This window comes from Aspergillus costaricaensis (assembly GCF_003184835.1).
Source record: "Aspergillus costaricaensis CBS 115574 unplaced genomic scaffold BO79scaffold_14, whole genome shotgun sequence".
Taxonomy (NCBI): domain Eukaryota; kingdom Fungi; phylum Ascomycota; class Eurotiomycetes; order Eurotiales; family Aspergillaceae; genus Aspergillus; species Aspergillus costaricensis.
This window is the reverse complement of record NW_020291814.1, coordinates 369,447-382,111: the sequence shown is the minus strand read 5'-3', so window position 1 is coordinate 382,111 and position 12,665 is coordinate 369,447. Positions and strand designations below refer to the sequence as shown.

Sequence of the window (12,665 nt, the reverse complement as noted above, 5' to 3'; positions counted from 1 at the left end):
CACTTTGTGTTTTTCTTTGTGGTGTGAATCCCTATTGTCCTACAAAGTATAACCCATGGACAGATAGTCTGGTTCTGTTTATCTTACAGCGGTGACGCACGGCTGGTAACAAGTCGAGTCCTGACCATTGCAGAAGGTGGAGTCTGCCAGAACTTTCGGTCAACTTAGGACCTCACAGGAGCTGCGACATCGTACAGTTCAACTAAATGCACATACCTGTCTCCCAAGGAGTTAAACAATTACCTGGCTCATGAGGCCCGACACTTCTGATAGTTTGAGTCTAGAAGGTCAAATAATCTGGGGTGTGGCGTCCGTGAGGTCATAAAGATGGCGGTTCCGTGGTAGGCAGAAGTTCCCTTTCCCTCGGAAGACATTCCAGGTTTCTATGGTGTACCTCTCGCATTTCATCTTCTGCACGGGCCTATGTCGTAGGGGCAATTAGCTCGAGGCAGTTAACTAATTGGTGAAAGCAGACAGATTCCCAGATTGCATACCGCTCAACCACTGTCGGACTTTGAACTGAGGTTTCCAAGGAACTCCGCCATCATCGACGGTGCTGTGTGCGTACCTCATCGTAGCAACCCCACAATTTCAAAAGCCGCAACCTGTCAACGCTAGGATGGAGTGGCTAGTCGTAAGTCCACGATTCATATGGTTGGTTGCAACCAGTCAGAAGCGTAGGATCGGCGGGTTATGGAAACATTGGGGCCCTCGTCTGTTACGCGAACCGGCAAGGGTGATGCCGATCAAGGCGATTGGTGAGATTCTAATAATCAGCCGTCAGCAACTGGCTCTCCACCTCTGCTCAGTCAGCCTCCCATAATGGCAGTTTCTGCCTGAGGCCACGACACACGGCCAACCAGCGTGGGAGATCCAAACAAACCAGACGGGACTATATCCTGTCCTAGATGGCTTCGTGGGGACTACCCCAGCAGTCATATAGCTGGCCAAGATCCGACGGTGGTTGACGGGACACTTGTACCTTTCTAAACATGCCCAACAATTGAATTTCCAACCACTTAAGTGACCCTGCCATTCACTGCCCACCAGCTACAAGCCCTCGCAAGTCGAGTGCGTTCTTTACACTATACCAGTGGTTTTAACTTCAATCCCGGATCTTAAGAACCCCAGACTCGGCCAAAAATGCCTGTCTTCACCGAGTTTGCAGCATCCTCCCGTGAACTTCGTGTTCTTCCCTCCTTCGCGCCGCCCCTACCTCGCCTCAGCCCAAACGATCCTCGCGATGGAGTCCCAGAGAGATACGAAGTCGTCGTTGTCGGCGCTGGTCCTGCCGGGCTGATGCTCAATCTCCTTTTAGCCAGATATGGACTGAACGATACATCACTATTGTGCATCGATGCTAAACCGGGAACGCTTAAATCTGGCCAAGCCGACGGCCTCCAACCCAGGACACTCGAAGTTTTAAAAACCCTGGGGCTAGCGGACGAGATACTCACCGATGGATGCCACATGGAGGAAGTTGCATTCTGGAACCCTTCGCCGAACAAGGATGAGATCATTGAACGGACGGCAATAGTGCCTGATGTTGCCGTGCCGGCGCGATTCCAGCACGAAGTCACAATCCACCAGGGTCGCATTGAGAGGATCCTGGAAACGGATCTCCTGCGGTACTCTAAAAGGGGAGTGCAGCGGGATACTAAACTCTTAGATGTCAAAATCGATGAGGATGGCGATTCAGAATTTCCTGTGGTGGCGGAGATCGAGACGGCTGGCCAGCGACGGACCGTTCGATCGAAGTATTTGGTTGGTGCGGATGGCGCCCATTCCGTGGTCCGTCGTTGTATGGGTCTGAAGTTGGTGGGTGAGTCGCTGGATCACATCTGGGGTGTTGTCGATCTTGTTGTCGATACCGATTTTCCTGATATCAGGAGACGCTGTGCGATCCATGCTCCGGCCACGTCAGTGATGGTGATTCCACGCGAGCGGATTGCGACCGGTGACTACTTGACCCGGTTGTATGTTCAAGTGCCAGACGAAGCCACCCCAGATGAGGACCAGAAGCCAGTAAATGAGTCCACACCAAAGGACGCTCGAGCTCGCAGGAGCCGGGTCACTCTTGACGGAATTTTCAATGCTGCGGCCGAAGCCTTCAAGCCGTACTATATCCGACCGAAAGCGGACGGCGCCGTGGACTGGTGGGCGGCTTATCAGATTGGCCAGCGAGTGTCGAATCAATTCACAGTGAAAGATTCGAAGGGAGCCAATCGGGTTTTCATTGTAGGAGACGGTTCGTATATTCTGTCTGAATCGAGTGCTGCATGCTAACTCTCATTTGTGACAGCTTGCCATACTCATAGTCCCAAGGTATGCATCCGCTAAACGATCGTGTTAAACGTCGGTATACTAACTCATTTGAATTAACAGGCAGGCCAAGGGATGAACGTCTCCATGATGGATTCTTACAACCTAGCGTGGAAACTGGCGTATGCAATCAACGGCCTGACTCCCGCCTCGACATCGCCAGGAAAGCCGGATGCTGTTTTGGATACGTACCACTTTGAGCGTCACACAATCGCCCAGGAGCTTATAGAGTTCGACCGTGCCTTTTCATCCATGTTCTCTGGAAAGATCGGCGCAGCAGAGGACGGCGCAGGCGGCCTGACGCACGAGCAGTTCTTGGACGTGTTCAGTACTGGCAACGGGTTCACCAGTGGCTGTGGAATTGAATACCCTGAGAGTCCGATCGTGCAGAAGGTGCAGGGTGCCAAGAAGAATCCAATTGAGGGAACTGACTATCTTTCTGGCATCCTTCGTCCGGGTCGGAGACTGCTGAACGTCAAATACCGTAGACATGCCGATGGGAACCGGCGGAACTTGCATGATGGTAAGTCCAGGTGTAGAAAAGCACGGAAAGCACTGAAACCTCAAAAGCCGACGGTAGCTGACAGGAGCAGATTTCTTGTCAACTGGTCGATTCCGTATTCTTTGTCTCACGTCATATGATCTGTTGTATCCGAAAGGAGTCTCTGCCCAGACATTACGGACGATAGGGTCTGCAGTGCTGCCCCGGTTCCCTGCATCCGTGATTGAGCAGGTTGTGATCCATCCCCGTCTATCTCGGGAGTTTACTTGGCGTGATTTACCAGCCGAGCTCAAGAGACACTCGGAAATGAGCTTTTACAGTGGCTACGAGATGGACGACGTGTACAAGATCTACGGTGTAGATGCTGCCCAGGGAGCTCTGGCTGTTGTTCGACCAGATGGATATGTGGGCACGGTAGCTGCATTGGACGACGTGAAGCGGGTGGAGCAGTATCTCGAGCGGTGTTTAAGAACCGTCCAGACCGCGATATGATGCAGCGGTAACCGAATGTGCAAGGTCATCCTCTCTGGCAGAGACCCACAATCGGTGCTACCTAGAGTCTCATCGGGCACAAGGGCATCGCTGCGATCAAAGAGGAGGCACTGGACTAGCAGGGACCGTAGGCGCATGGTGATGTGCTCTGCTTGGTCCAGGCCATCGGAGATCCGAACGGGTGCCTGACGGCCGTGTAACAGATAGTAGCGTCGATAGGTCAAATTGACAGCACAACGAATTATGATTGGTAAATAGCATACATCGTCATTCATACATACATCAAGGTTGTCCTCAATGCATGGCCGCGAAAGCAGAGCATAGCCGGATAAAAATCCAGAACTGTATGAGTCAACTGTCTGGTCGGAGAATAGTAAGTGATCGGCAGCAACAAAGATAGTGACATGCAGGCGCCAACAGTGTAACACGACGGTGTATCGGACGTCCGCGTGCTGATCAGGCAGCTCAGCAGGGACTGCATCCCGTCAATCGCATCCTGCAGGCAAAGTTATCCAAACCTGGCCAAAGTATCAAAGAAAGGCGGCGGGGGCCGCCTCACGTGATCCACGTGACGTGCCGGACAGCCGACAGCCGAGCCTCCAGCCAGTCACGTTTTCCCGTCACATTCCAGACAATGCAACGTTTGCAACGGAACAACCTCCTCTGCAAGTTTTCTCGCTTCCCGTCAACGGACACGCAGTCATGGCCTCGTGCCAATAAAAATGACCCGAATGCAATGCTCACAGGTCGAATTGCCCGTTTCGATCATAACGACTCGGGCCATGCCGCTCCCGTGCACAAATCGTTGATAAGCGTGGAGCCGGGATGACTGGTGGACCGACATCAAGCTTCACCTGCTGGCCAATGATGGCTTCCTCCAGTGCAAATTCTAGAAATTCGCCCCACAATCGGCGTTAACGGGGATTTAATCACCGTTTCTACAGCCATGGATCAGTCAGGATGATATAATTAACCGGGCTGCCCCAGGCCCAGGTTTCAGTTCTGTTTTTACAGTGTTTTTATTTAGGTTTTGGCTTGGCTGGGAGCTGTAGATATAGTTCCCTTCTCTACCTTTGGTCAAATTCTGTGGTTATGTCCAAAGAACATTCGTTTTCGGAAGCCGGGTCCACCAGGTCGAGGTCTACGTCGCTGTCTAGCTCAGATGATGGGTCTTTGTCGGGACGGCCTTACCGACTGGGGACGTTGAGGACGCGGACAAGATCGAGGTCCAGACACAGTACAACACAGGTGGAAAGAGTACATTCCGGAAGACATCTCGATGATCATTCTGTCTACCATAGCGAAAATGAACTGGATTTGGACTCATCGTCCGACGACCGGGGGGAGAAAGACGAGCCTGTCCTCGAAGTACGCGGGGGTGTGGTGAACGAGCGTGACCGCGATCTGGAAGCTGGAGCCCAGGCATCAGGCCTGGAGAAGTCACGGACTGCACGGTCAGACAAATCTAGAGCGGACCCTAAACTGGTATGTCTGATTTATTTGCTGTGTTTCTAGTGCTAACAGGATAGGTCACCTGGGATGGTCCCGATGATCCAGAGAACCCTAAGAACTGGCCAATGAAGAAAAAGTGGGCGGCTGTGGTGACGGTATCCTGCTTCACCTTCATCTCGCCCGTGTCCTCCTCCATGGTGGCACCAGCCCTAAGTGCGATATCTGCAGAGTTCAACATCACGGACGAGGTCATCTCTCAGCTTACTCTGTCCGTCTTCATTCTGGCTTACGCTGTCGGACCGCTCTTCCTCGGACCACTTTCCGAGATCTACGGTCGAGTGAAAGTCCTACAGTTAGCCAACCTCCTGTATCTCGTCTTCAACATCGGCTGCGGAGTATCACAGACCAAAGTACAAATGATCGTCTGTCGATTTTTCGCCGGATTAGGCGGTAGCGCTCCACTAGCTGTAAGCAACCCCTCACACAGTTCAACACACCCATCTAACAAACTAGATCGGAGGTGGTGTCCTCTCAGACTGCTTCAAGCCCGAACAGCGCGGCAAAAGCGTAGCCATCTACAGTCTCGCCCCCCTCCTCGGGCCAGCCGTCGGCCCCATCGCAGGCGGCTTCATCGCCGAGAATACGACCTGGCGCTGGGTATTCTACGCGACGTCCATCGCGGACGGCGTAATACAAGTAGCCGGCCTCTTCTTCCTGCAAGAAACCTACGCCCCCATAATCCTCAAAAAGCGCGCCAAGAAACTCCGCAAAGAAACCGCCGACACAAACTACCAAACCGAATTCGAGCGCCAGAACAAAACCTTCGGACAGGTCATGCGCGCCGCCCTCATCCGTCCCTTCCGCCTCCTCTCCACCCAACCCATCGTCCAAGCCCTAGCGGCCTACATGGCCTACATCTACGGCACCATGTACCTAGTCCTCTCGACCTTCCCCTCCCTCTGGACCAGCCCAGAATACTACAACGAATCCACCGGCATCGGCGGCCTAAACTACATCTCCTTAGGTCTAGGCTTCTGGCTCGGCTCACAGATCTGCGCCCCGCTAAACGATCGCATCTACCGCCGTCTCAAGGGTAAGAACAACGGCGTCGGGAAGCCCGAGTTCCGCGTCCCGCTGCTCTTCGTGGGCGCGTTTCTCATTCCCGCCGGCTTGTTCATCTACGGCTGGACGGCCCAGACACACTGCCACTGGATCGTCCCGAATATCGGTGCGTGTCTGTACGGAATGGGTAATATCATCTCCTTCCAATGTCTGCAGACGTATATCGTCGACTCGTATACACGGTTCGCCGCCAGCGCATTAGCAGCAGTGGCGTGCATGCGCTCGCTCGCAGGCTTCGGATTTCCGTTGTTCGCGCCGTATATGTATCAGGCGCTGGACTACGGATGGGGAAATAGTCTATTGGCATTTATCGCAATAGCGTTGGGAGTACCGGCGCCGGTGTTTCTCTGGAAGTTTGGGGAGAAGTTGAGGAAGATGAGTACATATGCGGCTGGATGATACCTAGTATATCTACTACCTTATGTATAAAGATAGAAATACAATAATTCACAACCTCAATCGAACCAATCAATAATCATCCATAATCACACCCTCTTCTTTCATTCATAAAAAGAACGAAAAGAGAAAGAAAGAAAGATAAGGTGGGAAGGAAGATGGGGAAGAAGGGAAAAAAACAAAACGACAAGGACGTGATTCGAACACGCGCACCCGAAGGTATAAGATATCGTCTGTTTGGATAAGAAACAATCACCGTATTTCAGGTAATCATCCCCAAAGGCCAGATTCAAGTCTTACGTCTTAAACCACTCGACCACCTTGCCGTTGTTCATTGCAGTTTTGTTTCAGCGGGGGTTTTGGCCACTATCGGGTGGATTTGGGGGTATTATTAGTCAGCATTATTTATTCAGGAATAACTAGTTAATTAAATGATTTGGTTGGGTATTGATTATAGTGTGGTTGTTGTTTTCTTTTCATTTTCAGTGGATTATATAAATTAATATGTAAAATAGAAGAGAGTGTAAAGATAAATATAATTTATGTATGTCTGGTGGGGGATTCTGGGAAGGAGGATGATGGTAGATGAAATGTCTGTTTGGAGTTTATAGTTCAGCTTAGTATCATTTTCACTTGGATACATCAAAACATACTATGTTAGTATCTTCGATGATTAACGGACATTCATCAGCACAACGGCTTGTATGACAGCAGAAAGGCATCAATTCTCGTATCGTATTGATTAATAACTGTTGACTGAATCAACTCTGACAAATTGCGAGAAATGATCCCGGTACTTCATACCTCTTCATCTAAGGTATGTACTTAGCTTGATGGTTCATAGAGGATACGGTACCTTGAATAAGGGCTCTTTGCACTTAGAAAATGTCATCTGGAGGGTACTCGTTCATTGAATTATTGTATGGCTAGCATCTCGGTCCTGGTAATGTAGATGATGAGTGATATGTTGTATCTAGTAATTGGTATTCTTGTTATGAGTATTAGTGGAAGGACGGTTCTGGTATTCGGACTCTGAACGGATTATTATATCATCCCATGGGATTAGTAGTCCTAGTATTGTAGCTAATCCTAAGTCACCAGCACGTTAGGCAAATAGTACTACTACATCTGAAGATGGATCGACTCGCAGTATCAAGTATATCAACACCATATAGCGACGTATCGTTAGAATGCAGGGCATCATCTCAAGCATGCATTCTTGATCACAGCGTTGACTTCACCCAACACCCCTCAATCCCGACCATCCACCAAACAGCCCATACACTCCTTAATCTCCTCACCACTCCACACCCAATCCCTCTCCAACAATTTCCCCGGGTCCGGATCCCTCAAAAACGCCTCCCTAAAAGTGACCACAAAAGGCCCACCCAGCACCTCTACCACCCCCTCCTTCCTCTTCACCTCCACCCGATGATCCAACTTCCCACCCTCATCACCCATCACCCACTTCTCAATCCCCAACTCATCCCGCCCAACATCCATCAACACCACCGCCCTCACATCCCCCTTACTCCACTCAAGCCACAACTTCGCCTCCCCCCTCAAATACTCCAATCCCTCCGGCCAGCCCACATGAAACACCAAACTTGGCCAGGTCCTCGCCCGTCCAGGGGGTAAGTCACGCGGCCGCCAACTCAAATCCGGCTCCTTCACGACGTCTCCTTCGGCGACTGTCGTAGCACCGAGTGGCCTGAGGGCAAATTTATCCAAAGTATATCTGAACATCAGGAAGTCGTTGTCAAAGAGCCCCTTGGCTAGTTCTTGTCGGTGAGGGTGGCCTTTCATGATTAGCGTGCGGGAGGGGTAGTCGTAGGTGATTCGGGCCTTTGTTAGGAGGAATTGGTCTTGGTCTAGGGATTGGGTGATGAGGGTTGGTGGGACGTTGGTGAAGTGGAGGTAGGGTGTGTGGTTGGGGTCGGTCTTGTAGTAGAGCCGGCGTAGGAGGGTCGGGCGGGTGTAGGGGTAGATGTATAGTGGCTGGATTGTGATTCTGCGTTGTGTGATGGATGTTAGCAGTATGTTGCTTGCTGGCTGAGGTTAGTTATAGTTCACTGTAATGTCATGGCGGGTCATAGATGGAAGCGGGTTTCGGTGAAGGTTGGGGATCTCCATCGGGCCAAAATGTCGAGGTTACTTCTGACTAAAAGTGAATAGGAGTTATACTAACCTTGAGATCTTGGAATAGTTCGTGGTGATAGTTGAAGAAGATGCAGTCGGGGGAGAGGATGATTTTTGGGACATTCAGTCAAGAAGAGAAAATGTTGTTGAAAAGATAGGGGCGAGGGGTCTGGGAAAGAGGAAGCTTAAGGCAGCAAACAGAAGAACAGGCACAACAATCAGGTGAACAGGTAGAGAATAAATGAAACAGATGAATATCCACATTGCTTCCAGCAACTTTTACTTATCCAATGAATCATATCGGTACTCCCATCGAAAACCCCTAAGTCCATCTTCTACTCCAGTGTCAAGGTAGTAAAACGAGCGACTAAGTTAATAATATTTCCTGGCTATCCTACATCTGCAAAAACCAAGTACAAACAACACCTCACCGTCAACTCACACAAATCAAAACTTAAGCAGAAGCACTGGGGGCGGCGCCGCTGCTGCTAGGGGCAGAGCCACCGCCACCGCCCATACCAGAGCTGGAGGAGTCGTTCTCGACACCACCATCAGCAGTGTACTCCGCAGCAGGAGTGATCTCGCTGTTCTCAGAGACGTCGATACCGAGGGAGATCCATCCGAAGACACCGTCACTCACATCGTCACCGAGGAGGACATACTCAACGAAGGGGTCAATGGTGTCGGCCTCCTCAGAGAGGATGCTGTCATCAGCGTTCTCAGTGAGCTCCTGGGTGTTGGTGCTGTAGGGGCTGGTGGCCTCGACCTTGGTGATCAGGTCCTGGTCGAAGAAGAGCTGGCCGACGTAGTTGGCGTGGGAGGTGTAGAGACCGGAGATGGTGTTGTTGGGGAGAGCAGTAGTCTCGTTGGGGGAGTGGGAGAGAACTGTTGTTGAGTTAGTTATTGATAGTTTTCTCAGACGCATGGGACGTACCGTGAATGTGAGTAGCACGGCTGGTGTAGTGGCCGGGGAAGATGGAGTTGAACTGCACGACACCATCAGAGTCGGTCTGCTGGATACCGCGGAGGAAAGTGGCGTCCAGGTTGGAGGTGTCGCTGGAGTCACCGTTGCCGGAGGCAGCCACGCCAGAGTAGACACCCTATACATATAATCAGTATTGCACGACGCAGAGAGATGAGGTCAGTGGTAAGTGGCTTACAGTAGCGTTGCAGTGCCAGATGTCAATGTAGATTTCAGGGACGGGTTCGCAGGTGCTGGTGTCAATGAGCTGGATGTCCAGGTAGAGAGGCACACCCTCCTGGGTCTCGGTGATGTCGTTGCGGATGAGCTCGCCAGTCACATCTGGTCTGGTTAGCTACATAAATCCCTTTGGAGAAAAGATGGCCATACAGTAAGGACCCTGGGTGACATCCGGGCCAAGAACACAGGTGGCGTTGGAGGCAAAGAGGACGTTGGGGTCGGTCTCGGGGTTCACGTTCAGAGACGAGTGGTGGGTGGTGTTAAGGATGGTGTCAAGGTCACGAGCCTTGAGAAGGGGAGCGTCTGTATCTTAATTAGCCTAGATCAATCTTGACCGGTAAGGTAAGGACCATACGGGTCTGCAGGCCCCTCTTCTGGCGAATGGCATTCACAGCGTTCTCGCGACGAGCAATGCTCTGCTTCTCAAGGCCGCGGGCCTTGAGCTTCGCAGAGCAGTCGCTCAGACTACGAGGAGCACGCTTCATGAAGGCAGCGCGCTCAGCAGCTTCGGCACGGATATCGTGGCCGGGATGAGCAGAGACGACGCTGGCAAGGCCAGCCAGGCCGGTAAGGAGCGTGTTAAGCTGGACCATCTTGATGGATATCAACTGAAATGAGGGAAGAGATTGGAGGTAGAAAATGAGCGGTGATGAGGATGTTGTTGGATGCTAATGAGATCTATCCCCGGGGCAGGTCGCTTTATATCTTTTTTCCAGAACATCATGCCCGTCAAGACGATGCTATCCAGCTGACGCAACCAAGGGAGCAGACCGCCAAATGAAACGCCGGCAATTGTTCAGCTGTCGCCAAGGGCTTGGATGGCTTCGAATTGCTTCATCGTGCTGGGGCCAGACCTTTTGGTAGGTAGGGCACGATCCCCCATGACGACGCGGCCCGACATCCACTTGTGGAGAAGGGGTTGCTAAATTATGGCTAAGTTGTGACAGGCTTATGCATGAATGGGCGTCTTTTCAGGTCCGCAGCGTTTTCAGTTTAGCTCAGGGCAGTCCAGGGTAACCCATCTCGATAATTGGGACCTGTATGGGTCTTGAGAAGCTTCTAGCTTCGCTAGCTAGATGTCTCCAACCAGAAGCGTAGCCATGGAAGTTGAAATCTAGTCATCATGGCATCTCATACCTACCAGCAAAAGCAGGTCAGCCTTCTTATTCCCAGCATATACCTCCAGCCCAGTCATTACAAAATTCTGAAGATAGAACAGCGAATACCTCGGCCAGTCATCAGTCAACGGCAAAGTATGCTCGAACAGGATCTAACTCCAACACCCTCGCTACCGAGCCACGATCCAGGTTGATCGTCGTCTCCACCAAGTGGATGTGCCGCTTAATCATCCAGTTTGAGGAGGCTTGGCACCACCGGCAATTGAATGCCCCAAGTATCCGAAGCTTGTCGTCCTGTTATTCAATCTCCTTGCTGCAAAAACTGTCCACAGGGTGCTTAATGATCCGGATGCCGCCGGACTTGGCGACCAGGAGCAAACAAGGAGCTGTCGACACACATGCAGTTTCACGGCCCGAGAACCTCGAAAAGCTATTATTGGCCGAATCAATCAGTATCGGGCCATTTCATGCATCGGTCACGCCAAATATCTGTGATCTGAATGGAGAGTATCCGGAGGACTGTGGCGCGGACTGACAGGGCCGAAGTTGAACCGTTCGAGGAATAATTTCCTTCCACAAGCAAAGCAGATGGCCGTGCGTAGATCAACAGCATAGTCAACGCGGATCAAAGACCATGCCCTATCATGTAAAACCCAAGATTAGCACACCTCCAGCACAGAGCCCTCGCAGCCAATGCCAGTATGAACGTCGTCATCCAGCATCGTACCCTTATCACAGCCTCCCATTAAGGGCACAAACTGGAGACAGCCAGCACGTAATCTCTTGACCCGCTCAGGCGACAAGGTAAGCTATCCATTTAGGACCCAGGACCCTCTAATCGAAGGGAAATTTTAGACAGGGACGTAAAAAAAAGAAGAAGACCCCCAAAATCAGGGACAAACACCCTGTCACGTAAGCGGGTTGCCCTGCAAGGCCGTGGGGGGCGTCACGCATATCCACATCATTAGGAATAGGCTCATCACGCACAAACAGCCGGCGGCTTGGCAAGCACACACACTGAGTAAACAACGAGAGGTGATTCGTGGAGCCGAAGAAACGCGTTGCGAAGCATTGCAACGGGCGGAGAGAAAGTGAGAGAAGATCGGCGGCGGGTGTACGTAGGTATACGTAGGCCCTCCGCCGCGGCGTGGCTTGGCAGAGCGGAACCACGCCTGATCTAATTCGGCACGGCGGATGCATTCTACTACTTTTACTGTAGATTGTTATTATTGTACTTGTGACTAAGTAGACCCTTCTGTAACATTAGTTGTAGTTGTAGATATAGCAAAGCAGCCATTTTTACCTTAGTTACTACCCGCATTTACGACAAACCAACTCCACACCACGCCAAAATATACTCCTACATTGAGCATAAGCATTTTTATGCTCCTAGTGGGATGATTACGACTTCACTTCGGGACCCATCGGGAACCGCCCTCGATCTAGATAACTCACAGGGATATGATGACGATGCATCGAATCCACTACTTGTACTGTGTAGGTGGTTGGGTAGCTATTGATTTTCCTCGATGTATGGATGGCCCTAGTGAATTGTGTCTGCCTACTCTAGTCTACTACTATACAAGATCGACATTCAATCCATATTTCGGCAGAATGAATAAAGTTCATTATGGAATTAGAATATAATTTAGATTTGGAGTGATTGATAAGAAACACAAAAGCGCGATCAAAAAGAGGTGGGGTAGTCCCACAGAAAATAAAAAAAACGGATGGGCCAAAAAAAACGACAACAGACGGGTTCGAACCGCCGCCTCCGAAGAGAATAGATTTCAAGTCTATCGCCTTAGACCACTCGGCCATGTTGTCTTAGTAAGTTCACTGTCTTAATGGACTATAAGGGTGCTTCGACAAGCCACATGATTAGAATCAGGGACACAACAATCCCCACTTCCTGTCGCAC

At 51.0% G+C, this 12,665-nt stretch overlaps 3 protein-coding genes and 2 non-coding genes across 5 annotated transcripts; 1 reads left to right on the top strand and 4 right to left on the bottom strand.

Moving 5' to 3' along the window:
- Nucleotides 1–1,143: 1,143 nt before the first annotated feature.
- Nucleotides 1,144–6,321, top strand: BO79DRAFT_237407 (putative efflux pump antibiotic resistance protein; the record flags this gene model as incomplete). Its single annotated transcript, XM_025684693.1, has 6 exons — nucleotides 1,144–2,248; nucleotides 2,390–2,773; nucleotides 2,811–2,845; nucleotides 2,996–3,256; nucleotides 4,846–5,235; nucleotides 5,282–6,321. 6 exons carry the CDS (start codon nucleotides 1,144–1,146, stop codon nucleotides 6,287–6,289), a joined length of 3,183 nt encoding a protein of 1,060 aa, XP_025540046.1. The 3' UTR covers nucleotides 6,290–6,321.
- Nucleotides 6,322–6,470: 149 nt separating this feature from the next.
- Nucleotides 6,471–6,612, bottom strand: BO79DRAFT_t126. The gene has a single exon. It is a non-coding gene; the product is annotated as a tRNA-Ser (tRNA).
- A 925-nt stretch (nucleotides 6,613–7,537) lies between these two features.
- BO79DRAFT_254604 (uncharacterized protein) lies at nucleotides 7,538–8,370 on the bottom strand (the record flags this gene model as incomplete). The annotated part of the gene is made up of 2 exons (XM_025686085.1): nucleotides 7,538–8,297; nucleotides 8,360–8,370. 2 exons carry the CDS (start codon nucleotides 8,368–8,370, stop codon nucleotides 7,538–7,540), a joined length of 771 nt encoding a protein of 256 aa, XP_025540045.1.
- Nucleotides 8,371–8,814: 444 nt separating this feature from the next.
- On the bottom strand, nucleotides 8,815–10,280 carry BO79DRAFT_194095 (intradiol ring-cleavage dioxygenase). The gene is made up of 5 exons (XM_025681022.1): nucleotides 9,982–10,280; nucleotides 9,777–9,929; nucleotides 9,586–9,728; nucleotides 9,360–9,525; nucleotides 8,815–9,310 (listed from the first exon to the last, which is right to left on the bottom strand). Exons 1-5 carry the CDS (start codon nucleotides 10,217–10,219, stop codon nucleotides 8,880–8,882), a joined length of 1,131 nt encoding a protein of 376 aa, XP_025540044.1. The 5' UTR covers nucleotides 10,220–10,280; the 3' UTR covers nucleotides 8,815–8,879.
- A 2,209-nt stretch (nucleotides 10,281–12,489) lies between these two features.
- On the bottom strand, nucleotides 12,490–12,571 carry BO79DRAFT_t125. The gene has a single exon. It is a non-coding gene; the product is annotated as a tRNA-Ser (tRNA).
- Between the last annotated feature and the right edge of the window lie 94 nt (nucleotides 12,572–12,665).

Coding starts and splice junctions, on each gene's coding strand:
- BO79DRAFT_194095 (XM_025681022.1), bottom strand. CDS start 10,219: ATGGTCCAGCTTAACACGCTCCTTACCGGCCTGGCTGGCCTTGCCAGC. Junction 9,930..9,981: donor GAAGAGGGGCCTGCAGACCC/GTATGGTCCTTA, acceptor ATTAAGATACAG/ACGCTCCCCTTCTCAAGGCT. Junction 9,526..9,585: donor TCTGGCACTGCAACGCTACT/GTAAGCCACTTA, acceptor TTATATGTATAG/GGTGTCTACTCTGGCGTGGC.